Genomic DNA, 27,182 nt, shown 5'->3' with positions numbered 1-27,182 from the left:
TCAGATCCGTGTAATAATAAAAAATAACAGGATACCCCAGTCAGAATTAGAAAACATCAAACAACAAGTACAACAAATACTGGAACAAAATAATGTGCAATCAGAAGAAGAAGAAAATACAGTAATGGACTCAAACATCCCAGAGCAAACAAAGGACAACACACATCAATTTTAAACAATCAGAGGAAAACAAAATCTTCAGACAGCCACCAGAACAAGCACAAATAGAACACGAAGTGACACATGTTAGATATAGAAGATAAATTTCAGCTGACATATATAGAATACAAAGACACAAATACAGACATTAGACCATTCTTGCATAGACTGCCAAATAACCCACAAGTCGAAACAACAATAAAAACTACCAACGCAATCATACACAACAAAATAAATGAAAACACAACTATGGAAGAGTTACAACTACTGGTTTATATAGGAGCACTCACGACACTAAATATACACACTAGGCAGAGATCAGAACCAACCAACACACAGAAGAAACCCACAAAACCAGCTTGGCAACACAGGCTACCGATCAGAATAGAAAAACTGAGAAAAGACATCGGACAGCTAACACAATTTATAAAAAATGAAATGTCAGAAAAAAAAAAAACACGAAAAAGTTTAGGTAAAATCTCACAACAAGAAGCGATAGAGCAATTAAATGAAAAGAAGCAGAAATTACAAGCATTGGCCAAACGACTTAGAAGATACAAAAAATGTGAAAATAGAAGGAAACAAAACCAAACATTCAACACAAACCAAAAGAAATTTTACCAGACAATAGATAACACACACATTAAAATAGACAATCCACCAAACATAACAGACATGGAACACTTCTGGAGCAACATATGGTCAAACCTGGTACAACATAACAGGCATGCACGGTGGATACAAGCAGAAACAGACACATACAAGATGATACCACAAATGCCTGAAGTGATAATTTTGCAACATGAAGTCACCCAAGCAATTAATTCTACTCACAATTGGAAAGCCCCTGGAAAAGATAAAATAGCAAATTTCTGGCTAAAGTAGTTCACCTCAACACATTCACATCTAACTAAATTATTTAACAGTTACATTGCAGACCCATACACATTCCCTGATACACTTACACATGGAATAACTTATCTTCAACCTAAAGATCAAGCAGACACAGCAAACCCAGCTAAATATCGCCCCATAACATGCCTACCAACAATATACAAAATATTAACTTCAGTCATTACACAGAAATTAATGACACATACAACACAGAACAAAATTATAAATGAAGAACAAAAAGGCTGTTGCAAAGGAGCTCGAGGATGTAAAGAGCAACTGATAATAGATGCAGAGGTGACATATCAAGCTAAAACTAAACAAAGGTCGCTACACTACGCATACATTGATTACCAAAAAGCTTTTGATAGTGTACCCCATTCATGGTTACTACAAATATTGGAAATATACAAAGTAGATCCTAAATTGATACAGTTCCTAAACATAGAAATGAAAAATTGGAAAACTATACTTAATATCCAAACAAATTCAAATAATCACACATCACAGCCAATACAGATTAAGTGTGGAATATACCAAGGAGACTCATTAAGTCCTTTCTGGTTCTGCCTTGCTCTGAACCCACTATCCAACATGCTAAATAATACATATTATGGATACAATGTTACTGGAACATACCTGCACAAAATCACACCTTTGCTATACATGGATGATCTAAAACTACTGGCAGCAACCAATCAACAACTCAACCAATTACTAAAGATAACAGAAGTATTCAGCAATGATATATAAATATGGCTTTTGGAACAGACAAATTTAAGAAAAATAGCATTGTCAAGGGAAAACACACTAAACAAGAAGATTGCATATTGGAGAACCACAGCGACTGCATAGAAGCAATGGAAAAAACAGATGCCTATAAATATCTAGGATACACACAAAAAATAGGAATAGATAATACAAATATTAAAGAAGAACTAAAACAAAAATATAGACAGAGACTAACAAAAATACTGAAAACAGAATTGACAGCAAGAAACAAGACAAAAGCTATAAATACTTATGCTATACGAATATTGACTTACTCATTTGGAGTAGTGAAATGGAGTAACACAGACCTAGAAGCACTCAATACACTTACACGATCACAATGCCACAAATATAGAATACATCACATACATTCAGCAACAGAAAGATTCACATTAAGCAAAACGGAAGGAGGAAGGGGATTTATTGACATAAAAAACCTACATTACGGACATGTAGACAATTTAAGAAAATTCTTTCTAGAACGAGCAGAAACTAGCAAAATACACAAAGCAATCACTCATATAAATACATTGGCTACACCACTGCAATTTCATAACCACTTCTACAATCCTTTAGATCACATAACATCAACAGATACAAAAAAAGTAAATTGGAGAAAGAAAACACTACATGGCACAGCCACACATCGATCAAGACGCATCCAACACATGGCTAAGAAAAGGCAATATATACAGTGAGATGGAAGGATTCATGATTGCAATACAGGATCAAATAATAAACACCAGATATTACAGCAAGCATATTATTAAAGGTCCCAATACCACAACAGATAAAGACAGACTTTGCAAACAACAAATAGAAACAGTAGATCACATCACAAGTGGATGTACAATACTAGCAGATACAGAATACCGCAGAAGACATGACAATGTAGCAAAAATAATACATCAACAGCTTGCCTTACAACATAAACTTATAAAACAACACGTTCCCACATACAAGTATGTACCACAAAATGTACTGGAGAATGATGAATACAAATTATACTGGAACAGAACCATTGTAACAGATAAAACAACACCACATAACAAACCTGACATCATACTCACCAATAAAAAGAAGAAATTAACACAACTAATCGAAATATCCATACCCAATACAACAAATATACAAAAGAAAACAGGAGAAAAAATTGAAAAATACATCCAACTGGCTGAGGAAGTCAAGGACATGTGGCATCAGGATAAAGTTGACATTATACCAATTATACTATCAACTACAGGAGTCATACCACACAATATCCACCAGTACATCAATGCAATACAGCTACATCCAAACTTATATATACAATTACAGAAATCCGTAATTATTGATACATGTTCAATTACCCGAAAGTTCCTAAATGCAATATATCGTACAGTTAAAAGGAAGTGACGCTTGATCAAGGTCCGCGTCACTTTCCATTTTTAACCAGACTTAACGTCTGAGAAAGTAAAGAAATAATAATAATAATAATAATAGCTCCTGTATCAAAAAAAAATGGCAGCCTCGATTCTAAGAGAGATGAAATCATTTATTACAGAAAATCTATTTCATTCACTACAGGACCCTCTTCAGTGCAAATATTAGTTTTAAAATTTGTGCAATAAAAGCACATATTATAACTTCAACATGACCTCAACACACAATAAACGTTGGATGAGGAGGATGTTGATGATTGGTTTGTGGGCTGATTAACCGCACGGTCATCAGTGCCTGTACAGTGTCCCAATCTTTACACAGTCAAATTTTAGCCATGTTCACAAATAATGATGATGTTGAAATGATGGCGCAACACAAACACCCAGTGCCTGGGCAGATAAAATGGCCGAACCAGCCGGGAATCGAACCCGGGACTCTGTGATCCAGAGGCAGCAACGCTAGCCATTAGACCACAAGCTGCGGACGGCCATGTTGAAGTTGTTAGTATGTGCTTTTATTACACGAGTCTTCAATACTTATTTTTGTACTGAAAATGGCCATGCGGTGACAAATCAATTTGCTGTAATAAATTATTTCAAATCTCTTACAACTGACGCTGCCATTTTTCTTGTTTACAGCACTAATACTGTGGTAGTTGAGAACATGGTTTCCAGAGGAATCCAACCTCAATAAAAATAATTTACAACTACAGAAACTAACTTACAAAAATGAATTTTAAAGGGGAAAAAAACATTTTCTCAGCTTCCGGAATGTGTTCGACACAATTTCATACCTTTGACAACAAAACAGGAGCATATGGAATATTGGACAAGCTGAGTGATTGGACTGAAGATTTTCTAGGTAACAGAAAACAACATGTCATTTTCAATAGAGAGAAACCTTCAGATGTACAATACATAAATGTCCTAATGTTGAAAGTACCATGAAGATATTCATGGAAAATACTGTTGTGTACAGAGATGTTGCAACACTAGGAAATTGAATCGAAATCCAACACAATCTGCAAATGATCAATGCTTGGTGCAGGGATTGGCAGGTGACCCTCAACGTAAAACAAATTTAATGAATTGCAAATAAATAGGCAGGAAGACCCACTGCTATATGGCTGAACAACTGCAGAACACTCACTGGATGCAATCACTCCCATAAAACATCTAGGAATGTACGTATGGAGCAGTTTAAAGTGGAATGAACACATGAAACTTATTGCTGCGGCTGACACCAAACAGACTCATTGGAAGATCCTGTGGAGATGGAGGCAACCCACAATGCAGGCAGCTTACAAAACCCTTGTTCAACCAATACTTTATGAACCTCATCAGGCTGGTTTCTGTATCAGACAGGAAAGACACAAGAACAAGGGCATTCAAAGAAGAGCAGCACATTTCGTTAAAGGTTCATTTAGTAAGAGAGTGAAGATGATGCTCAGCTAATCCCAGAGCGACGCTGCAAGAGAAGCATTCTGCACCACTGTGCTCTTTACTGTCAAAACTTCCAAGAGCGTACATTCCTAGAATATATATATGAAGATAGTAATTGTACTTGAGAGAACAGATACCATTGATGACTGTGCAGCTTCTCTAGAATGAATGATACTTGAAACCTTCAGCTGCCTACAGGTGTTGATATACCTCGATGGGGACAGCTGAAAATGTGCCCCCCGACCGGGACTCGAACCCGGGATCTCCTGCTTACATGGCACACACACACACATTTTCAGCTGTCCCCATCGAGGTATATCAACAACACCTGTCAGCAGATAAGGGTTTTAATTAATTATCATTTATTCTAGAGAAGCTGCACGGTGATCAATGGTATCTGTTCTTTCGAGAACAATTACTATCTTCATATATATAGTTAAAGGCTATCCAGCCATTGACGTTCGTCTGTGCAAATGCGCACAGGTTGCCTGAACTCTTATGGGAATAGACAACTTGGTGTGCGCGAGTAATGAGTGGAAGGGCAAATATCTATTAGGTACATTACGTATATAGACGGTGGACAGTTGGGAATGTGGGTCTCACGGGAAGCGTGCAAGGGATAAGTCCCTGCAGTCGCACTATTCGTCTGTACCCTCGGTGGCTCAGACGGATAGAGCGTCTGCCATGTAAGCAGGAGATCCTGGGTTCAAGTCCCGGTCGGGGAACACATTTTCAGCTGTCCCCATCCACGTATATCAACAACACCTGTCGGGAGCTGAGGGTTTCAATTAATTATCATTCCTAGAAGAGTTACTAGTATATTGCTTCCTACAACATGTACAGGGTGTACATATAGTCCGGGAACACTCAATTATTTATTGCACAAGAACCAAACATTGGACAGATATTATACATGTCATTTTGAAGAGAAACCCTGAAAGTTTTTTTTTTATGTATACCACCACAGCGTAGTTTGGTAAGTTGCTGATAATCAGTGCTAGTTGCAAATGTAGCGCGTTCAGGTGCAGAGCAAGCTTTCTGTGTGTTGGAATTCGAGAAAAACAAGTGTGCTACAGCTGTTCAATGATTGTTTAGAACCAAGTATGGCAAGAAGCCACCAACATGGAAGGCCATTTACCACTGGCACAACAAATTTGTTACGACGGGTTTCTTGTGCCCGACAGAGAGAGGCAGATGTCCCAGTGCAAGTGAAGTGAATGTGGAGCACGTACGAGAGACATTTGTAAAGACTCCAAAGGAATCTGCTCCAATGACAGTGTGGAAAGTCCTGTGACAGAAGCTGTCCATGAAACCATTCAAATTGGAGCTAGTGCAGAAGCTCAATGACGACAAAGACAAGTGTTTTGAGTTTTGTTTGCAGTTGCAACAATTGAATGAGGATGGGGATGGCATTGTTGATCGCTTAATTTTTAGCGATGAAGCCACTTTTCACACTAATGGGAAAGTGAACAGGCATAATTGTTGAATATGGGGTTCAAAGCATCCACATGAATGCATTGAATTTGAGCACGATTCCCCAAAGGTAAATGTTCTTTGTGCTGTGTCGCGTCAAAAACTGTACAGGCCACATTGTTCTTTGCCGAGAGTACTGTCACTGGATATTCCTACTTGGACATGTTGGGGCAATGGCTGATGCCTCAAATGCAATCAGACTCTCCGTTCATCTTTCAGCAGGATGGGGCTCCACCCCGTTTTCATTGCGAAGTTCATCGGTACCTGAACACGGAGCTGCCGCATCGATAGATCGTCCTTGCTACAAAAGGGGACAGCTGTTTCATGAAAGGGCCTTCCCGATCACCAGATCTCACTCCGTGTGACTTTTTAATGTGGGGACACATAGATCTGGTGTATGTACCGCCCTAGCATGTGATGTAGCAGAGCTCTGGGAGAGAATACGGGAAGCGACTGCCGCAGTCGACGATAATTTAAAGTATTCTTGAACTTTATGTACACACTATTTCGCGACAAGACCGTGGAGGGAAAATTAGAGATACCCCAGACCTCACATGAAAGCTTATCAGCAATCTTTCTTCCCACGAGTCATTTGTGAATGGAATGGGGAAGAGTGTGGGGGTGCGACATTGATACATAACGTACCATCCACCCTCACCTGACTTTGCTTTGTGGAGTATAGATGTAGATGTAGGGAATGGTGATAACCAGCTGACTGCACTTACTTCCATGATCTCATACATTACTGAAATAATTTCAACACAATTTAACCATTGTATCATAACGGAAGCGCATGATCCCTCCTCCATTCTAATATTTTTATTGAACAAATTTTCACATGTCTTCATGTAGCTTAGTCTACCAACAACAAGTAAGGCACTCCTTCCTTTCTTTGGTGTACGAGGGTGGTTTGAAAAGTTCTCGGAATCACCACAAGAGGTCAGCACCAGCACAACGAGTGTTTCACGTGATATTCATTGGACTGTTGTCTGTAAACAGGTGTCATGCTCTCGGAAGAGAGCTGTGGCTGTGACTTGGCTCTGTTGCTCCCACGTAGTGATTTGCAAAGATGGGGGGAAAAAGGAAGAAAAAAAAATGAAAATTCAAGATTCGAGCAGAGATTAAGAACTTTGTAAAGAAATGTATGAAAGCAAAGGACATTCATGCCGATTTCCAGAATACACTAGGGGACAATGCATCTTCATATACAACTGTTGCCAAGTGGGTGAACGAATTTACATTTGGTCGAGAGATCTTAGATGATTCGCACAGTGGCCGGCCAAGACGTGTCACTACTCCAGAAATCATTGCATAAGTGCACAAAATAGGTGTGGAGGATCGCCCATTGAAAATGCGTGAAATTGCTCACGCTTGCCAGATATCATCTGAAAAGGTATATCGCATTTAAACTGAAGAATTAGAAATGAAAATATTATCTGCAAGATGGGTGCTGCGACTCTTGACATGTGCCCCCACACGTGCCAGCGGCATGGCAAAATTACACGAACTAAGGTATAAATTGTTGTCACACCTACTTTATTCACCTGATATGGCTCTGACAGACTTCCATCTCTTCCCAAAACTAAAAATTTTTCTTGGTGGACGCAGATTCACTTCAAATGAAGAATTGATAGCTGGAATTAACAATTCTTTTGCAAGTCTGGAGGAAACTCATTTTCGAGATGGGATCAAGGCACTGGAACATTGTTGGACCAAGTGCATTAGTCTACAAGGAGACTACATTGAAAAATGAAAAAAATGTTTCAGTGATGTAAGTACTTTTTTTTCTATTCCATTCTGAGAACTTTTCAAACCATCCTCATATCTTAATTAAATTTCCAGCTTCGTATAAAATGCCAAGGTGTTCCTTCCACTTAGTGATACCTGCAACACTTTCTAAAATCTAACAATATTATGGAAAGGACAGCTGCTACTCATCATATAGCACAGGTGCCGAGTTGCAGAAAGGCACAACAAAAAACTGTCAGAAAATCAGCTTTCAGCCAACAAGATATTTATCAAAAATATGCTCCCCCTCCCTCTTCTCCACACACAAATACAACCTATGTTTGTGCCTATCTGCAACTCAGCATCTCCGGTATATGGTGAGAAGCAACTATCCTTTTCATAATAGTGTTGCATTCCAACCTGAATTTTCCATAGTTTGACTTTCTACAATCTTTTCTTCATTAAGCACTAACCTCCATACTATTAGGTTGCTGCGTAAGTTCATAGCATTTGTACCTAAGCTTATTAAACACAACAGATACACGTAACAAGGATTTAGTCATCACTGACATATTCTTCTTCAATGTTTACAACAGTCTGCCAATGCCAGGGTAACTTTCCAATTAAACTGTAGGAATCATGTGGCTATCAGGTGAAGAACTAGTCGAGCCATGCTCAGAGGGTGTTTCCATCTGGAAAGGGAGTACCTTGAAAGCTGTTTGATAGAGAGCAGAGAACGTGGAAATCTGAGGTCGCAAAATCAGGTGAATAAGGTGGGTGCGGAGTGACTTTCCAACCCAGCTCCAGTATTACTTTTCAGTCCTGCAGAATGCAGGAGGACATTACTGTGGAGTAGCATCACATCACGCTATCTTCCCGGTCATTGTTCTTGGATTGCATTTGCCAGACATTTCAGTTGTTGTCAGTAAATGTCAGCAGTAATGGTTACGCCTTAGCGAAGCAATTTGTAGTACACCATACCGTCATTGTTCTACCAGATGCATAACATTATCTTTTGTGGATGCATGCACGTCTTGTACAGTGAGTAGCTGCTGCGTTTTCCTTAAGTTAGCATAAAGACATCATTTCTCAACAACAACAACAACATACAAATGGTCGGTGTTGTTCATGAGCTAATTGATGACACAAGCGGAGATGCATATATGGCCACCCACTCATTTTTGTGATTTTGGCTTGGGCCATGTGCTACCCAAATATCTAATTTTTTTTACCCTTCCCCACTGCATGCAAATATCTTCTTGTTGTCTTCAGTCCTGAGACTGGTTTGATGCAGCTCTCCATGCTACTCTATCCTGTGCAAGCTGCTTCATCTCCCAGTACCTACTGCAACCTACATCCTTCTGAATCTGCTTAGTGTAGTCATCTCTTGGTCTCCCTCTACTATTTTTACCATCCACGCTGCCCTTCAATGCTAAATTGGTCCTCCCTTGATGCCTAAGAACATGTCCTACCAAGCGATCCCTTCTTCTAGTCAAGTTGTGCCACAAACTCCTCTTCTCCCCAATCCTATTCAATACCTCCTCATTAGTTATGCGATCAACCCATCTAATCTTCAGTATTCTTCTGTAGCACCACATTTCGAAAGCTGATATTCTCTTCTTGTCCAAACTATTTACCGTCCATGTTTCACTTCCATACATGGCTACACTCCATACAAATACTTTCAGAAATGACTTCCTGACACTTAAATCTATACTCTATGTTAACAAATTTCTCTTGTTCAGAAACGCGTTCCTTGCCATTGCCAGTCTACATTTTATATCCTCTCTACTTCGACCATCAGTTATTTTGCTCCCCAAATAGCAAACTCGTTTACTACTTTAAGTGTCTCATTTCCTAATCTAATTCCCTCAGCATCACCCAATTTAATTTGACTACATCCCATTATCCTCGTTTTGCTTTTATTGGTGTTCATCTTATATCCTCCTTTCAAGACACTGTCAATTCTGTTCAACTGCTCTTCCAAGTCCTTTGCTATGTCTGACAGAATTACAATGTCATTGGCAAACCTCAAAGTTTTTATTTCTTCTCCATGGATTTTAATACCTACTCCGAACTTTCCTTTTGTTTCCTTTACTGCTTGCTCAATATACAGATTGAATAACATTGGGGATAGGCTACAACCCTGTCTCACTCTCTTCCCAACCACTGCTTGCCCCTCGACACTTATAACTGCCATCCGGTTTCTGTACAAATTGTAAATAGCCTTTCACTCCCTGTATTTTACCCCTGCAACCTTCAGAATTTGAGAGTATTCCAGTCAACATTGTAAAAGCTTTCTCTAAGTCTACAAATGCTAGGAACATAGGTTTGCCTTTTCTTAATCTAGCTTCTAAGATAAGTCATAGGGGTCAGTATTGCCTCACGTGTTCCATTACTTCTACGGAATCCAAACTGATCTTCGTTTTCCTACTGTCGAATTCCAGTCACCCATGACTATTAAATTTTCGTCTCCCTTCACTACCTGAATAATTTCTTTTATCTCATCATACATTTCATCAATTTCTTCATCATCTGCAGAGGTTGTAGGCATATAAACTTTTACTACTGTAGTAGGCGCGGGCTTCATGTCTATCTTGGCCACAATAATGCGTTCACTATGCTGTTGGTAGTAGCTTACTCGCACTCTTATTTTTTTATCCATTATTAAACCTATTCCTGCATTACCCCTATTTGATTTTGTATTTATAACTCTGTATCCACCTGACCTAAAGTCTTGTTCCTTCTGCTATCGAACTTCACTAATTCCCACTATATCTAACTTTAGCCAATCCATTTCCCTTTTTAAATTTTCTCACCTACATGCCCGATTAAGGGATCTGACATTCCACACTCTGATCCGTAGAACGCTAGTTTTCTTTCTCCCGAGTCCTCTCGAGTAGTCCCCACCCGGAGATCCGAATGGGGGACTATTTTACCTCCGGAATATTTTACCCAAGAGGACGCCATCATCATTTAATCATACAGTAAAGCTGCATGCCCTCGGGAAAAATTACGGCTGTAATTTCCCATTGCTTTCAACCGTTCGCAGTACCAAAACAGCAAGGCCGTTTTGGTTAGTGTTACAGGGCCAGATCAGTCAATCATCCAGACTGTTGCCCCTGCAACTACTGAAAAGGCTACTGCCCCTCTTCAGGAACCACACTTTTGTCTGGCCTCTCAACAGATACCTCTCTGTTGTGGTTGCACCTACGGTATGGCTATCTGTATCGTTGAGGCACACCAGCCTCCCCACTAACGGCACGGTCCATGGTTCATGGGGGGATTTATTCCAATACTACAATACATATAACAGTACAACTGCCTACGAGAGCATAGGCTTTTACAGCCTTTGTCATCTTCAATAAAACAGTTCTGGGTGTAAAACCATGTTATGTTGATGCCACTATACTCAGAACCAGTTTATTGAAGAAACAATAGTTTAAACTACAGCCAAAGATAGTTTTGTCTTATGTTCCCAAACACAAGCTGTAACATTTCTTCTGTAACAAAAGCAGTGAAAGTAGATATTACAGTTTTCCATTCATTGATGGATTTTGGACAGTTGCTTTTGCTAAACCCCGGGGAAAAAAAAAAAAAAATGGTCAGGTGGTGTTAGGTCAGGCGATCGTGGAGGCCAAAGTCACAGTTAAATAATGCGATCACCAAAAAACATCAGCAAGCAGTGACATTGAAACGCGAGCTGTATGTGAAGTTACACCATCTTGTTGAAAATAACTGGTTAACAATTATACGGCACTGCAGAGAGACTTTGTGAATGTTGGGAGAGTCCACTTGATGGGAAGTAACCCAGGCAACAAACTGTGCGTCTGCACGCGTGTGCGCCCCCTGTATGTGTACGCACTGAATTGAGTCTATCAGTTCTAGTGGGCGCCTGTATAACACTCGTCATGTGGTGCAAGGAAAGATGAACATGACAGAATAATATTAAGTAGTAGCAAGTAAGTCGCAGAACATATACTGTGCATGGCTGTTTTTGTGTTTGCAGACATTAAGCGGGCAGTGTGGAATACAAGGAAACAGCAAGAAGTGGTGACAAATTGCTTCACCCGCTGTGGGTGGCACATTTTACGTTTTGTGGTGGTGGCTTGGCAGTGGCTTGACTGTCAAAGAGCAACCACACTCTCCAAAAATTAACATGAGAGACAGGATGGTTTTGCGACAGTTGAAATATACTGCAATCTGGACTGTCATATTGAGCCTTCAAGGCATATGTCTTATGAAAGTTGTGTTCTTCTCTAATTCGTGAATCACACTAATGAGCCGTACAACTACTCAAGGAAATATATGTCTGAAACTAGAGGACGTGCTTTTTATGATATGAGTAAGTTTTCTTCTTTTGCTCCAGTAACTTCAGAATGTTAAGAAGTCGAGCCTTTCCTCAGCAACACACAGGATTTCTGAGGCACTGATTAGCAGGACCCCGACTTCAAGAAAATCAACTGTAGCACTCGATTAAAAGGAAAAGGTAAATACTTCAGATGTTACGTCGGGTAACAGATCTTGTTAAGTGTTCTGACTCAGTTTCAAGTACAAGGTGCGAGCCAGCAGCTACACGAAACCCTAAAACACCAAGAAAAACACTTCAGTGTGCGTGCTCTTGTGAGATCAGACTGAAGTTTAACAATAAGGATGATGGGTGACCTGTTAAACACTTTCACTGTACATCAAACTTTGGCACACTAATGGTTTAGTCGAGTCATCACGTGGATTTATGAGTGGGATCCTGAGAAAAAGTGGAAAAGTAAGGAGTGGCACACACACATCTACTTGACCAAAAACAGCTCAAATAAGCAAATCAAAGATCAAAACAAAGCAAATTTGCTTTTTTGACAGTAGGGCTATCGTGCATAAAGAATTTGTTCCTCCAGGACAAACTTTCAACCAAATGTTTTACAAAGCTAAAGTTGAAAGGCTCAGGAAAGAGAGAATTATTAACTGAGACTGGACATTGCACACAAGTGGATGCTGCTTCGTGAGATCACCCCATGCCATGCGGCCACTTCCATCGTGGAATTTTTTACTTCAAAAGGCTTTCATATTGGTCTGTGGTCCCCTATTCACCTGAAGGGAGTCCTTTTGATTTTTTCCCCAAAATTGAAAAATGTCTTAAAATGACATTTTGGGATTCAGGAACATTCAGAAGAATGTGACCGAGAGCACTGCAACCCAGAGTGGGAACAATGACTGCCAGTGTATAGTTGCCCAAGGGAGTTCCCTTGGGCAATATTATTGACTGAAAAAAATAAAAACTACGGTACATAAAAAATCAGTCTCATTGCTTTTCTCCCACATCAAATATACAGAAATGATGGTGTAAATACATATGCATCATGCAACATGAAAGCTATACAAGACCTGCTTATCTGCATGGAAGAGAAAGAGTAACTTACAGCTTTAAGTTCCTCTGCTGAAGCTCTTCTCAATTGGTTCATTAGGTCTGTGAGATGATTTGGTGCTTCCTTGCATTCTATGTCTACCTGTGAACGTTTCCTTCTAGCTTTTTCCGCTGCTTTCTCAATATTGTGCCAGCTATGAGACAAATCGCTAGCTAAATTCATTAATTCCTTCTGAGCACTTTTCTGGAAAAAAAGGGCCGTACATTAAAACAATATTCATTTCAGCTGTTGCAGGTATAGAGGAACAGGAGTTATTTCTTGGCAAGTATTACATTTCTTCAGCACCAATGAATGTTGATTCTACTGCACACAGTGTCGCCTTTGTGAGAAAGCATTAACCACAGGACAAATAGCAATCACAAACTTTACACAGTTACATAAGACATAATATGGCTGATATGATTTTACTTCATTTAAAGAGTTTTGGGCAGATTGGAAAAATCCCTATCTTAAACAATGTAATATTTATTCATATAAAAGGTACCCTTTTCAGCAATTATTGGGAATAAAAATTTGAAGAAAATATGCCTTGGGTTGCACATTTCTAGCCACTAACAAAGGTATTTCTGAAAGTATTGATTATTTTTAAGATAATTATATTTGTGAAAAGTAGACAAACTTTCTACACCGTTCGATGTACATAAGGCTAACTTCTTTGAGATTTACAAAATATGAAAATCCCCGTGTTAAAATATGCACAATTCTCCAATGAGTATACCCCATAATTTTGAACAAATTCTGGTTAATAGAAACTAAGAAAGTACACTTTTTCTTGAAAAATACAACTTACAGAAAACAGCCATTAAAGTTGACAATGCCTCCCAGCTCCATACATTGGGTTGTCTGCATCCTCTTCCATTTCATCTTGCAATATCCTTTTTCCTCCCTGTCTTGCCATTGTTTCAAAGTCTCAAACAGTTCTCAGACACAAAAAGCCTTTCTTTATCTAAATTTAACATTTGTTTTACTGCAAAATGACCAAAGGTTTCAAGCAGCCTTTTCAGTACTTCATATCTTGCAACATTTCCTTCACTGAATATTGTCACTGCATCCAAGACACCAAAATGCAGTATACCGATTGCCACCAAAACTCTCGGGAATTCTCTCCCAGATTACACTGTTCGTGGACTCGTTAGGATTTTGGGAGTGATTTTCGTCAGTGGATTTACATCTGACAAATCCTTGGAAGTTTCTTTCAAGATTTCTACTTGCAAAAGAAATAGCTGGTTTGTAAATAAAATCACTTTCTGGAAGGCCTATGACTGGGTTTATTGTCTCTTGAAGAGGTGAAACAAAACTGCCCACACAGCTTTTCTAATATCTTCTATGCTACTGCTATGCCATAATAGTTTTGAATTCTTTCCTTGACAGATTTTTTCATGTCTATTCTTACCATCTAATCGTCAGCCATCTTCCAATTTCTTTCCCTTATATGCAGTTTTCAGTCCTCATAGCCTCATACCCATTTGCTTTTTTGCACTCCTGCTTGGTGATCGTTACGTTTTCTCCACGTAGCTTCTCTTCCTCAAGTGTTTTGAAAGCTACTGAATCACTACCTCCTAAATAATTGCTCTCAGAGGTGGGGGATTCAAAAATCAAATTTCAATCTGAGAACTATTACATACGAGGGGCATCTGAAAAGTCCGTGCAAAGTCCAAGAGATGGCACCACTGGCCCGTATCGAGGTCATGTTCAGTTAGTAGTATCTTTTCAGCCATATTGGTCTATTTCTTTGTGTTTGACATTCGCGTGAATCAAGGAAGTGGAGTCATTGTCAAACAAATGGACAAAAAAATTTCTTGTGGTGATTAAACATTACTTTATGAAAGGCAAAACACCTCAGGAGACTGAAGAGAAGCTTGATAAACACTGCTGTGACTCTGCACCTTTGATTAGAACAGTTTATAAGTGGTTTCAAAATTTTCGGAGTGGCCATATGGCCACAAGTGATGCTGAACATTCTGGATGCCCTGTGGAGGTTACAATTCCAGAAATCATTGATAAAATCCATGATATGGTGATGGATGACAGAAGAGATAAGGTGCGTGAGATTGCTAGTGCTGTGGGCATCTCAAATGAATGGGTACATATTATTTTGCATAAATATTTGGACATGAGAAAGCTATCCACAAGATGGGTTCAGCGATTGCTCGCACTTGACCAAAAACTGAATTGTGCGAAGCATTGCAAGGATGATTTGCAGCCGTTCAGGAAGAATCCACAGGACTGTCATTTCGTCACTGTGGATGAAACATGGATACATTACTATACTCCTGAGCTCAAACAACAATCTAAACAATGGGTTACCAAGGGAGAATCTGCACCAAAAAAGGCAAAGACCATTCCTTCGGCCGGAAAGGTTATGGCGACTGTCTTTTGGGATTCGACTATCTGGAAAAGGTAAAACTATTACAGGTGCATATTATTCATCATTATTGGACTGTTTGAAAACCGAGCTGCAAGAAAAACGCTGGCAATTGGACCACAAAAAAGTCCTTTTTTATCACGACAATACACCTTCACACACCTCAGCAGTAGTGGTCACAAAATTAATGGAAATAGGATTCCAACTCATTTCACATCCCCCCTATTCTCCAGACTACTATTTGTTCCCCAATTTGAAGAAATAGCTGGCAGGACAATGATTTTATTGAAACGAGGAGGTGATTGCAGGAACTAATAGCTGTTTTGCATACGGATAATTCCTATTATTCGGAAGGGATCAACAAATTATAATCACATTGGATGAAGTGCATAAGTCTAAAAGGAGACTATTTCAAAAAACAAAGGTTTACGCCAAACACATAAGTAGCTTTTATTTATGCACAGACTTTTCAAATGCCCCTCGTATACATGGTTACTCGCACAATGTTTTGTTGAAACAAATGAATAAACCAGAACTAAGGAGATAATACGTGTTTTATTTATTATTGGGAATGGTAAATTCTGTAGACCATGACTAGAGGGGGGGGGGGGGGGGGGAGGGGGAATGGAAATTAAGATATCAACCTGTCCGGAGCCCCTAAAATTATGGAAATGATAATTTTCTCATGCTCCTTCAGATATCGAAAAACAGTTGTTTACTGTGTGTTAGAGGATATACAGTCACTGACAACATATTCATTTCCAGAAAGTCATACGTGGGAAACATGATCCATAATTAATCAACAAACTGAGGTTAGTGATATAAATATTCAGGAGATTATGTATATTTATTTTGTGTGTGTGTGTGTGTGTGTGTGTGTGTGTGTGTGTGTGTGTGTGTGTGTGTGAGTGTGTGTGTGTGTGTGTGTGTGTGTGTAATCACAGGTTTTTCATTGTTCCACAGGTCTGTCATCAACTACTTTAAGAGAGGCTACAGGTATTATCTAATAGTTGTTTCATAATGTCCACTGGACCCTCGCCCCCTCCTCCTGACTCTTAGTTTTCCATTCCACAAACACTCCTGCTTACACGTGTCACATGCATATATGTCAATGTGTGCACGGAAGTGAATGTGGAGAACATGTGATCTGAGTAACTGTTTCTAACTCTAGAATTTTTCCATCTTCCATTTTTGTGCAGTTGCTATCTACAAATGATAAATTTGATCCATTGGTGGATTTCACACAGGACCAAAACTTATCCTTTGACAAACTGGCAATGCAGGTTTCACTTTCAAAAGCACTAAAGACATCTTGCACAGCTGATCTTATGTCTGCATGAACCTTTTTTTGGTTATGTTGCATTGCTGGCCACACCAACAGGAAGAGGCACACAATCAGAGCTCCACAGTTGTTTTGAAGAGGGTAAACTCAGTCCAGTGTTTTGAGCATGAAAACATGGTCCAAGTAGACTATTCTTTTTATTATCCTTGGGTCATGTTCAAGCACCCATAACACGTTCAGAAATGGTGACATTGGTTTATACGTCAATTGTTGACAAGATCTTGCACATACATACACTTTATAACCCAAGTTATTTACATATCTTATGCTTCCAGCTTCTTTTCACACTCCAATACATTGTCGATACATGTGAACAGGTATGCTTCTTATTTTGGTGCGTATGTGGCACAAAGGCAATACAACAATGTATGTGATAACGTCCTTTAGCTGACAAAAACAAACTTCCTATGTCATAGTATAGGTACAACTGTTATGGTATGACTGAAGATGTTTACGATCTTATCTGTGGATGGTCAATAACATTAAGTAAGGTACTGGTGGAATATTCACTGGCATAAGCTTGTTATTCTCTCACATGCTATCTTGTTGGAAGTAAAGGATTGAAACTCTTACATCAGATATTATGTCACGTGTAATATTAGAAATTGTGGTACAGTCCAACCACAGAAGCCTTTTAATGAGGTGTGCCAGTAAGTTTAGGAAATAAAATAATACTGATGTATTAAAATAAATATCTCTCGCTCCCTCAACACACACACACACACACACACACACACACACACACACACACACACACACACACAGTAGGTGAATCTTTTTTCACCATGCAGTGTTATAATGAAACAGGAAAACCATAGTTGGTTGCACCATGTCATTAGTCATTTCAACAATATATTACAGTACAGATATTGGAACCTGCAAGTGTTATGTGAAGAAGGGACCTACTTTGGATTGCCTGTACGGACCACCTAAACCACACTACAACTGTTGTGACAGTGCCACGACATTTAACAGTGCCACCACGACAGCACGCGCAAACGGCGATAGAGGCGCTCCGCAACTCGGCTGAACGCGGGAGCGCCACCTAGCTACGAACAGCGCCGGCCGCATGTCACAGCACGGCAGTCGAATGAGAGATACTGAGTTGTTATCGTGTAACTAGCTATTGTTTCTAAGTGAGTGTGTTTGAATATCCACACAATTATTGGTGATTAAAGGTTATAACACTTTTTGGCGACGAGGTCGGATATTTTCACTGCGTTGTGGATTTGTGTGTTCGTGACGGGGCAGACACGGGACAGCTTATGCAAGCACTCATTGAACAGCAAACACAGTTGACGGCTGCTGTTCAGGTGTTGTCGACGTCGCTTACTCATCGTCTGTCTTCCTCTTCTCCGCCTCCGTTCCCTCCTTACGACGAGGCCGCTGAAGACTGGGAGGATTATGAGAAGCGTTTGCGGCAACACTTCTCGGCTTTCGGCGTTGTCGACACTCCTATGTTTAATTCGTTATTTCTATCTTGGATTTCCCCACGGATCTATCAGCTGCTATCTCAGTTAGCCCCTCTGCGGGAACCTGCCTCTCTGTCCCTCCAAGAAATGTGTGACTTATTGTCTAACTATTACCGCAGAAACACCCACATCGTTGCCGCCCGCGTGGCGTTCTACCGGGGTCGTAAACAGCCCAATCAATCTTACCGGGCTCGGGTGGCGGAACTACACGGTCTGAGTCAGTTTGTCACGGACACTCAACACGAGTCTTATGCTGATTCAATGGTTAGGGATGTTATTCTAGGGCTTGCTCCTGATAAAGAAGTTAGACAACGTGCCCTACAACTGCCAAACCCGTCATTGTCTGAAGTTCTAAGCATCGCTCAATCCTTTGAAGTGTCTCACACTGCTGGCGCGCAAATAGACGTGTGGTGTGACGGAGGCGCTGTACAGTCAAGGTGGTGGTGGGTAGTGTTTAACGTCCCGTCGACAACGGGGTCATTAGAGACGGAGCGCAAGCTCGGGTTAGGGAAGGATTGGGAAGGAAATCGGCCGTGCCCTTTCAAAGGAACCATCCCAGCATTTGCCTGGAACGATTTAGGGAAATCACGGAAAACCTAAATCAGGATGGCTGGAGACGGGATTGAACGTCTGTACAGTCAACTTTCGACACGGACAATTTGCCTGTTTCACAGGGGAACGAAGATGTGGCGGCGGTTCACTCACGTAAACAACGTCGCGTTGGGCCGCGACGCTCGCAGCAAAAACAGCAACCGCAGAAACAGGTTCGTTCCGCACTTCCTTCTCGTCCACGTTGTTTCGCACAGCATGACGGGGCCACGTGTCCGAAACGTTGGGCCACATGTAATTCGTGTAGGAAAAAAGGCCACATTGCTTCTGTATGTCGGTCCCCTAAAGTTCCTGTCGACGAGGACGAGGCATCGGACACGGATGTTAACTGTGTGCTTTCTCAAACAAATAAGTTGTTTGTTACTGTTCGTGTTCTGGATAAAGACATTCGCATGCAAGTGGACACTGGCTCTGCAGTAACTCTCATTAATTCTCGCACGTATTTGGAGTTGGGCTCCCCTCCCTTGTCTCCAGTTACGCGAAATCTGAGAACTTATAATAAACAGAAAATTCCTATCGTTGGCCAGTTCGATGCTTCCACTGCCTACAAGTCTGTTGTTAGGCCCCTCACGTTTTATGTGGTGGATCATGCGGGCACTGAAAACCTGTTCGGTTATGATTCTTTCCAGTTGTTCGGGTTCTCCGTTGATGATGATGAGCACCTCATCTCTGAGGATATTCCGTATCAACAGCTGGATGGATTGTGTTCTGAATTTCCGTCCGTGTTCTCTGCTGGTCTGGGTCGTGCCAAGGATTTTGAAGCCCACATTACTCTTAAACCTACAGCTCGCCCTAATTTTTTCCGGGCACACCCTATTCCGGTGGCGTTGCGTGCACCTGTCGAGGTTGGGATAGACAGGTTAACAGCTTCAGGGATTCTCCTTCCTGTTACCTCCAGCGAATGGGCATCGCCAATCGTGGTGGTTTCTAAACCCAACGGGAGTCTGCGATTGTGTGGCGATTTTAAAGCCACTGTCAACGCTCAGAGCCTCACTGACATTTCTCCTCTTCCCCGTCCTGAGGAGTTATTTACCAAGCTCACTGGGGGCCAGCTCTTTTCCAAACTTGACTTATCGGAGGCGTACCATCAGTTGCCGTTGGATGCTTCTTCCAAGGAATTTCTCGTCATCAACACTCCTTGTGGGCTGTATCAGTACCAGCGATTACCATTTGGCGTCGTTAGCGTGCCGGCCATTTTTCAGCGGTTTTTGGAACAGCTCACGGCTTCCGTTCCCGGCTGCATCAACTATCTGGATGACATTGTTGTCACGGGGGCCTCCACTGAGGAGAACCTTCGCAATTTGCGTTCACTGTTTCGGGTTTTGCATTCGGCTGGGTTGAAGTGCAATCTGGACAAGTCACAGTTCTTCCAACCCTCCATTGTGTATCTTGGTTTCCACTTGTCCCGTGAGGGTATACGTCTTCTACGTCAGCACGTTGCGGCCATTAACCCTCTACTCCGGCCGTCTACGGTCAAAGAACTTCAGGCGTTTCTAGGCAAGATTGCTTATTATCACAAATTCAATCCATCCGCAGCGGCGGTAGCTCATCCTCTGATCAGCTGTTACGCAAAAACGTCCCTTTCTGTTGGTCCGACGAGTGTGAGCAGGCTTTTGTCCGCCTGAAGGCTCATTTGCAGTCGGCGCCTTGTCTTGCCACATTCTGTCCGTGTCAGCACTTGGTTCTGGCGACTGACGCATCACAGTATGGCCTACGGGCTGTTCTCGCCCATCGGTATGAGGATGGGTTGGAACGACCCATCACCTATGCTTCCAAGACCCTCAACGATGCGCAACGGCGTTACTCTCAAATCGAAAAGGAGGCGCTCGCTATCATTATGCTCTATAAAAGTTCAGCGCTTTTTTTTTTTATGGTTCTAAGATTCACCTCATCACAGACCACAAGCCGCTAGTCTCTCTCTGTTCAGCCCATCGGCAACGCTTCCGGATAAGGCAGCTCACCGCCTGCAACGTTGGGCCTTATACTTTTCTCGTTTTCACTATGAGATTCACTATCGCCCCACGGCCCAGCACACCAACGCTGATGCATTGTCGTGATTGCCGATGGGCCCCGACCCGGTTTTCGATCGTGATGAACTTCTCTGTTTCCACATTGATGAGGAAGAACGTCGTGCGGTCGAGGGTTTTCCACTTACAGGTTCGCAGGTCACGTCAGGTACTGCGCAGGACCCGGTCCTGCGTCAGGTGATCGGTTTTGTTCAACGGGGTTGGCCGGACAGGACCAAAGGCCGGGCATCGGATCCCCTTCGCAACTACCATGCCTTGCACCTTCATCTGTTCGTGATGGTGGTGGTGTTCTGGCCACGGATGGCGCATCTCCACGGGTCGTGGTGCTAGCCTCTCTTCGCAAAGATGTTCTCAAACTATTGCATGAAGGCCATTGGGGGATTTCTCGGACTAAGTCCCTGGCCCGCAGGCACGTTTATTGGCCCGGTATTGATTTGGACATCGCCCACACGATTGCTGCGTGTGGTCAGTGTGCTCAACGACTGGCTGCACCTCGTACAATGCCCTCTCCGTGGCCTGATCCGGCGCAGCCATGGGAACGGGTGCACGCTGGCTTTGCCAGCCCCTTCCTCTGTACTTATTGGCTACTGTTGATCGACGCCGTCTCGAAGTTTCCATTTGTTGTTCGGTATCCGTCACCCACCACTGCGGCGACAACGCTGGCTTTGACCAAAATCTTTGCGCTAGAAGGTCTTCCATCCACGATCGTCACGGACAATGGCCCTCAGTTCTCTTCGCAGACCTTCCGTGATTTTTGTACTGGACAAGGGATTCGTCATGTTACAGCACCGCCCTTCCATCCGCAATCGAATGAGGAGGTCGAGCGCCTTGTCCGCACTTTCAAAAGCCAGATGAAAAAATTCCTTAGTGATTTTTCCACAGATGACGCTCTGCTGCAATTTCTGAGTTCTTATCGCTTCACGCCTCTGCTGAACTCTTGCACGGCCGCCAACCGCGCACTCTACTGCACCTGCTTCACCCTGTCAGGCCTTGTGCTGTGTCCCCTAGTGCGGGAAAATACTCGGTGGGTGCCGACGTGTGGGCACGAGGGTACGGATCTCGCCCTAAATGGATTCCAGGGGTGGTCAAGGCTCTTCGCGGCCACCGGCTTTGTGAAATATGTACGGACGACGGCACGGTTGTTCGCCATTACGACCAGATGCGCCCACGAGTGGTGGCCACGCCGGTGCCACCGCCCCTTCCTTCGCCTCCACCAGCCCGAGAAGCCAGTCCTGTAGCTGCTGCCGATCTACCGTACGTGTTTATGCAGCCGACGTCTCTACCGCTTCAGAATACGCCGCCTTCTCCGGGACCCATCTCGCTGGAGCACACCCCCAGGTCCACGACACCTACGGATGCTGCTCCGGAGTTTTCACCCATCATCTCGTCCAGGAGGCACGTTCCACGGACGAGCTTCCTTCCTGGACATTTTCGACCATACTCTCTTGTCTCTCCGCGGGATGTTCTCGGGGCCTCACAAGAGGCCACAGATGTCTCCTCACTGTCCATGTCTCCAAGGAAGTGAGTGTTTTTTTTTCAAGGGGAGAAAAGTGTTGTGACAGTGCCACGACATTTAACAGTGCCACCACGACAGTACGCGCAAACGGCGATAGAGGCGCTCCGCAACTCGGCTGAGCGTGGGAGCGCCACCTAGCTACGAACGGCGCCAGCCGCGTGTCACGGCATGGCAGTCGAATGAGAGATACTGAGTTGTTGTCATGTAACCAGCTATTGTTTCCAAGTGAGTGTGTTTGAATATCCACGCAATTATTGGCGATTAAAGCTTATAACAACAACTTTATGCGAAATGGAAGTAGTAGCTACAGTTTTGAGGAAAATATGATCCTCCTGTTAATAATTTACCAATGGAGATTTTAGCTTTTAGTGTGACTAATATGCCCCACGTCTATGCCCGGCATATTTTTAGACAATGAATGTTACATTTGTACATGTAACATGACATCATGTAAGAGCTATGAATCAGCTGGTACTACAAGACTTTCAAATATAAGCTGTAAATGAGGCTATCTTCCACAAAACAGTAGCTAATACTTTCTTTCTGCATTGACTTTTACAGTAATTTAGATTCCTCATACAGGCAACCTAAAGTAGGTCCCCCTCCCTCAGACAACACCTGTAGATTCCAACATCGGTACTGTCATATATTGTTGAAATAACTGTACTGGCTATGGTATATAAAATTTGTAACTGGTTCTAATGTACCATTTGTTACTTAGTATTGCTTGCACCTTGTCCCGCACCTTTCACAGAGTTGGAGTGCTGACTATCTGATTTGGCCGGAGGCTCTTCCTGCCGCCATCCCGTAACCTCACCCCCCCTCCCCCCCCCCCCCTCCCAGGACACAATCAGTGTACCCCAGCAGTCTGCATCTAGTGTAAATCATGAATGAGTGCAAACACGTTTCAAATGTCTGCGTGTCTTAACTGAGGTGGGTCGTGGGGACCAGTCTGGTTTACACCTAGAGGGATGTGGAAAACCTCCTAAAAACCACATCCAGGCTCGCTGGCACACCAGCCCTCATCGTTAATCCGTTGGGCAGATTCGATCTGGGGCTGGTGCATCTACCTGAGCCCAGGAAGCAGCGCATTAGCACTCTCTGCTAACCTGGCGGGTCATACCATTTGTTACTACATCAGTATTATTTCATTTTCTACACTGACTGGCACACCTCATTAAGAAGCCCAACATAATTTTCTGTAGATGGACTTTGTACTGTAGTTTCTAATATTACATGCAGCATGTCTTATGATGTAAGAGTTTCGATCCTCTACTTTTAATAAGATAGCACAAGTGAGAATAACAAATATATGTCAGTGAATATTGCACTAATAGCTTACCTAATATCATTGGTCACCCACAGATCAGACTCAACATCTTTGGTCATGCCACAACAGTTGTGCCTATACTATGATGTGACAGCTTCCCAGTTTTGTCAGCTAAGGGACCTAATCACGTACACTATTGTATTGTCTGTGCCACAAACACACAGAAATATGATGCCTACCTGTCCACATGTACCAGTGATATATCAGAATGTGAAATGAAGCTGGAAGTTTATAGCAGGTAAGTATCTTGGATTAGGAAGTATATGTATTTGCAAGAGCTTGTAGAGAATTGACAGATAAACCAACGTCACCATTTTTGAATGTATTACAGGTGCTTTAAAATCACCCACGGTTGAACTTAGTTTCACAGATGATAAGAACACAGACTACTTGGACCACGTTTCCATTCTCTGATCACATTGAGGCTGTGGGGACTGTGTGTAGCTTATCTGATTTCTGTAACTTTTGAAGACTGCTGTAAATGTATTTTAATATCTGATCACTATTTAAAGATGTGATGTTGCTTAGTACATGATAGGAATTTTGTGAAAAGGTCATTCCAAAGACTTCTAAGAATCAGCATGTACTTATTACAGAACAACTGCAGTTTTATGTAACAACCAGTATAATCATTGATATGTCAGAATCAGTACTGCAAAATAAAAAGCAAATTTCCATGATTTTTCTGTTACTTTTTTAGACAGTCCCTTCTCTGGTTGGGACAAACAGTTGTGAGAGGTACAAATCTCTGTTTGTTTGAGAAAATGGAGCAGTATTTTGTAAAATCTACATGAAAAATACACAGTATAAAATATACAGGTGTTTGTGAGTTAGTTAAATGCTGTCTATTACAAACCATACTCAATTCCCCCCATTATGGCTAACATGGGAATAAGTATTGAAAGGAGTAATGATACAGTAGACCTTACAAGGAATCACAAGAAGCTAAAAAGTTGAATATTTCAATATTTACAGGCACTGGATTACTCAAGTGCACGACATCATCCCAAATCTAACATTTGCCGTCTATTCAGCAGGAATGGTGAATAAATTCAAAAGTATCGGCACTGGTGCAAATAGACTCTCACCTTTGATTTCTTCTAGATTTCATAAGCAGTGTAACTGGAGTAATAAGAATGGCAACACTGTTGACGGAGCGACAACACTTTACCCTCCACCTCCCGTAACAACCAGAGGTAGCAGCACAGTGGATGAAAGAGAGAGAGAGAGAGAGAGAGAGAGAGAGAGAGAGAGAGAGAGAGAGGGGGGGGGGGGCAATACTGACCCTACGACTTATCTCGGAAGATAAGTTAAGGAAAGGCAAACCTACATTTCTAGCATTTTTACACTTAGAGAAAGCTTTTGACAATGTTGACTGGAATACTCATTCAAATCCTGAAGGTGGCCGTGGTAAAATACAGGGAGCAAAAGGCTTTTACAATTTGTGCAGAAACCAGATGGCAGTTATAAGAGTCTAAGGGCATGAAAGGGGAGTAGTGGTTGGGAAGGGAGTGAGACAGGGTTGTAACCTATCCCCAATGTTATTCAATCTGTATATTGAGCAAGCAGTAAAGGAAACAAAAGAAAAATTCGGAGTAGGTATTAAACTCCATGGAGAAGATATAAAAACTTTAAGGTTCACTGATGACGTAATTCTGTCAGAGACAGCAAAGGACCTGGAAGAGCAGCTGAACGGAATGGACAGTGTCTTGAAAGGATGATTTAAGATTAACGTCAACAAAAGCGAAACAAGGATAATGGAGTTTAGTCGAATAAAATCAGGTGATGCTGAGGGAATTAGACTAGGAAATTTGACACTAAGTGGTAGATGAGTTTTGCTATTTGCGGAGCAAAATAACTGACAATGGTCAAAATAGAGAGGATATAAAATGTAGACTGGCAATGGCAAGGGAAGTGTTTCTGAAGAAGAGAAATTTGTTAACATCGGTACAGATTTAAGTGTCAGGAAGTCTTTTTTCCTGAAAATATTCGTATGGAGTGTAGCCATGTACGGAGGTGAAACATGGACAATAAATAGTTTAGACAAAAAGAGAATAGAAGCCTACGAAATGTGGTGCTACAGAAGAATGCTCAAGATTAGGTGGGTATATCACGTAACTAATGAGGAGGTACTGAATAGAATTGGGGAGAAGAGAAATTTGTGGCACAACCTGACTAGAAGAAGGGATCGGTTGGTAGGACACCTTCTGAGGCATCACAGGATCACTAATTTAGTATTGGAGGGAAGCATGGAGGGTAAAAATCGCAGAAGGATGTAGGTTGCAGTAGTTACTCAGAGATGACGACGGTTGCGTAGGATAGAGCAGTATGGAGAGCTGCATCAAACCAGTCTCTGGACTGAAGACTGCGGCAACAACAACAACAACAACAACAACAACAACACTTTGAAAGAATAGAAGTAAGTATTTGGAAATACAGACCACTCAGTGCTTTAGTAGTTACTTACTAGAACTATGCACTGCATATGTCCAATGGTATATTATTTCAGCTTACATATGTAATGTGTATGTAGGACAAAAGCTAATACTTACATATCTTTCATCAAGTGCATTAAGTTTCTTTTCAGCATCAAGTAGAACAACACGGAGAAAGTCTCTGTCGCAACGAAGTGAGCTACCAGCCGAAATGATTTCCTTCAGTGAACGGCAGACTATATCACTAGTCTGTCTCGTAACTTGAAGCTTTGCCCATTCTCTTACAACTTCTATGTCTGCTGAATCTGATAATGCGTGCTGAAAATGGACAGAACATTTACATTGCAAAAAATTCAAGTATATAATTACAAATTGATTTGCTTTCTTTCCAGCTACCGTGCTAAATATCTGACACAGCTGCAACATCCCTGGTATAAGGACAGCTGTCACTGCCCACTAAACAGTCAATCGACAACCTTATCAGTAGTATTAGTCAAACAATATTATTGCACCTGAGGGTGACGGCACTGTAGTCAGCTTATCACGAGATCTCACCGTGATATTTCCTGAGGACATGCTGAATCACTTGACAGTATATGCACAACTGTCTTAAATCAATTCACAGTGTGATGCACTTTTCTTAATCACAACTCTAGTTGTTTACTGTAACACCACTGCACGTTTCCGGTAATGCCTACAGGAGGTCAAGTGGAACAATTTCGTGGTCAGGTAGCACAATCCTGTAAAACTACGGTAATTTTAAAAGCTCGCCAGTTACGG

At 41.7% G+C, this 27,182-nt stretch overlaps 2 protein-coding genes and 1 long non-coding RNA gene across 8 annotated transcripts in view; 2 read left to right on the top strand and 1 right to left on the bottom strand.

Annotated features, from left to right (window-relative positions):
- The window catches only part of LOC126143121 (disks large homolog 5-like), an 886,848-nt gene that overhangs the window by 241,356 nt on the left and 618,310 nt on the right, over positions 1-27,182 (bottom strand). For 2 of the 6 annotated variants that reach the window (XM_049915303.1, XM_049915304.1), the window contains exons 6-7: positions 26,520-26,720; positions 13,301-13,489 (exon numbers count right to left, since the gene is read on the bottom strand). The exons of 3 other annotated variants lie outside the window; for them this stretch is intronic. In XM_049915303.1, coding sequence (XP_049771260.1) covers positions 13,301-13,489; positions 26,520-26,720 — 390 coding nt within the window. The remainder of the gene's footprint in view (positions 1-13,300; positions 13,490-26,519; positions 26,721-27,182) is intronic. One more of the 6 variants, XM_049915307.1, reaches the window with a different exon arrangement.
- Positions 1-27,182, top strand: part of LOC126143152 (uncharacterized) — a 189,889-nt gene that overhangs the window by 93,953 nt on the left and 68,754 nt on the right. The gene's annotated exons all lie outside the window — the stretch shown is intronic.
- The window catches only part of LOC126143143 (uncharacterized), a 242,246-nt gene that overhangs the window by 151,867 nt on the left and 63,197 nt on the right, over positions 1-27,182 (top strand). The gene's annotated exons all lie outside the window — the stretch shown is intronic.

Source organism: Schistocerca cancellata, unplaced genomic scaffold, assembly GCF_023864275.1.
Source record: "Schistocerca cancellata isolate TAMUIC-IGC-003103 unplaced genomic scaffold, iqSchCanc2.1 HiC_scaffold_782, whole genome shotgun sequence".
NCBI classification, from domain to species: Eukaryota; Metazoa; Arthropoda; class Insecta; order Orthoptera; family Acrididae; genus Schistocerca; species Schistocerca cancellata.
The sequence above is the reverse complement of the archived record's forward strand: the minus strand, read 5'-3'. Positions and strand labels throughout refer to the sequence as shown.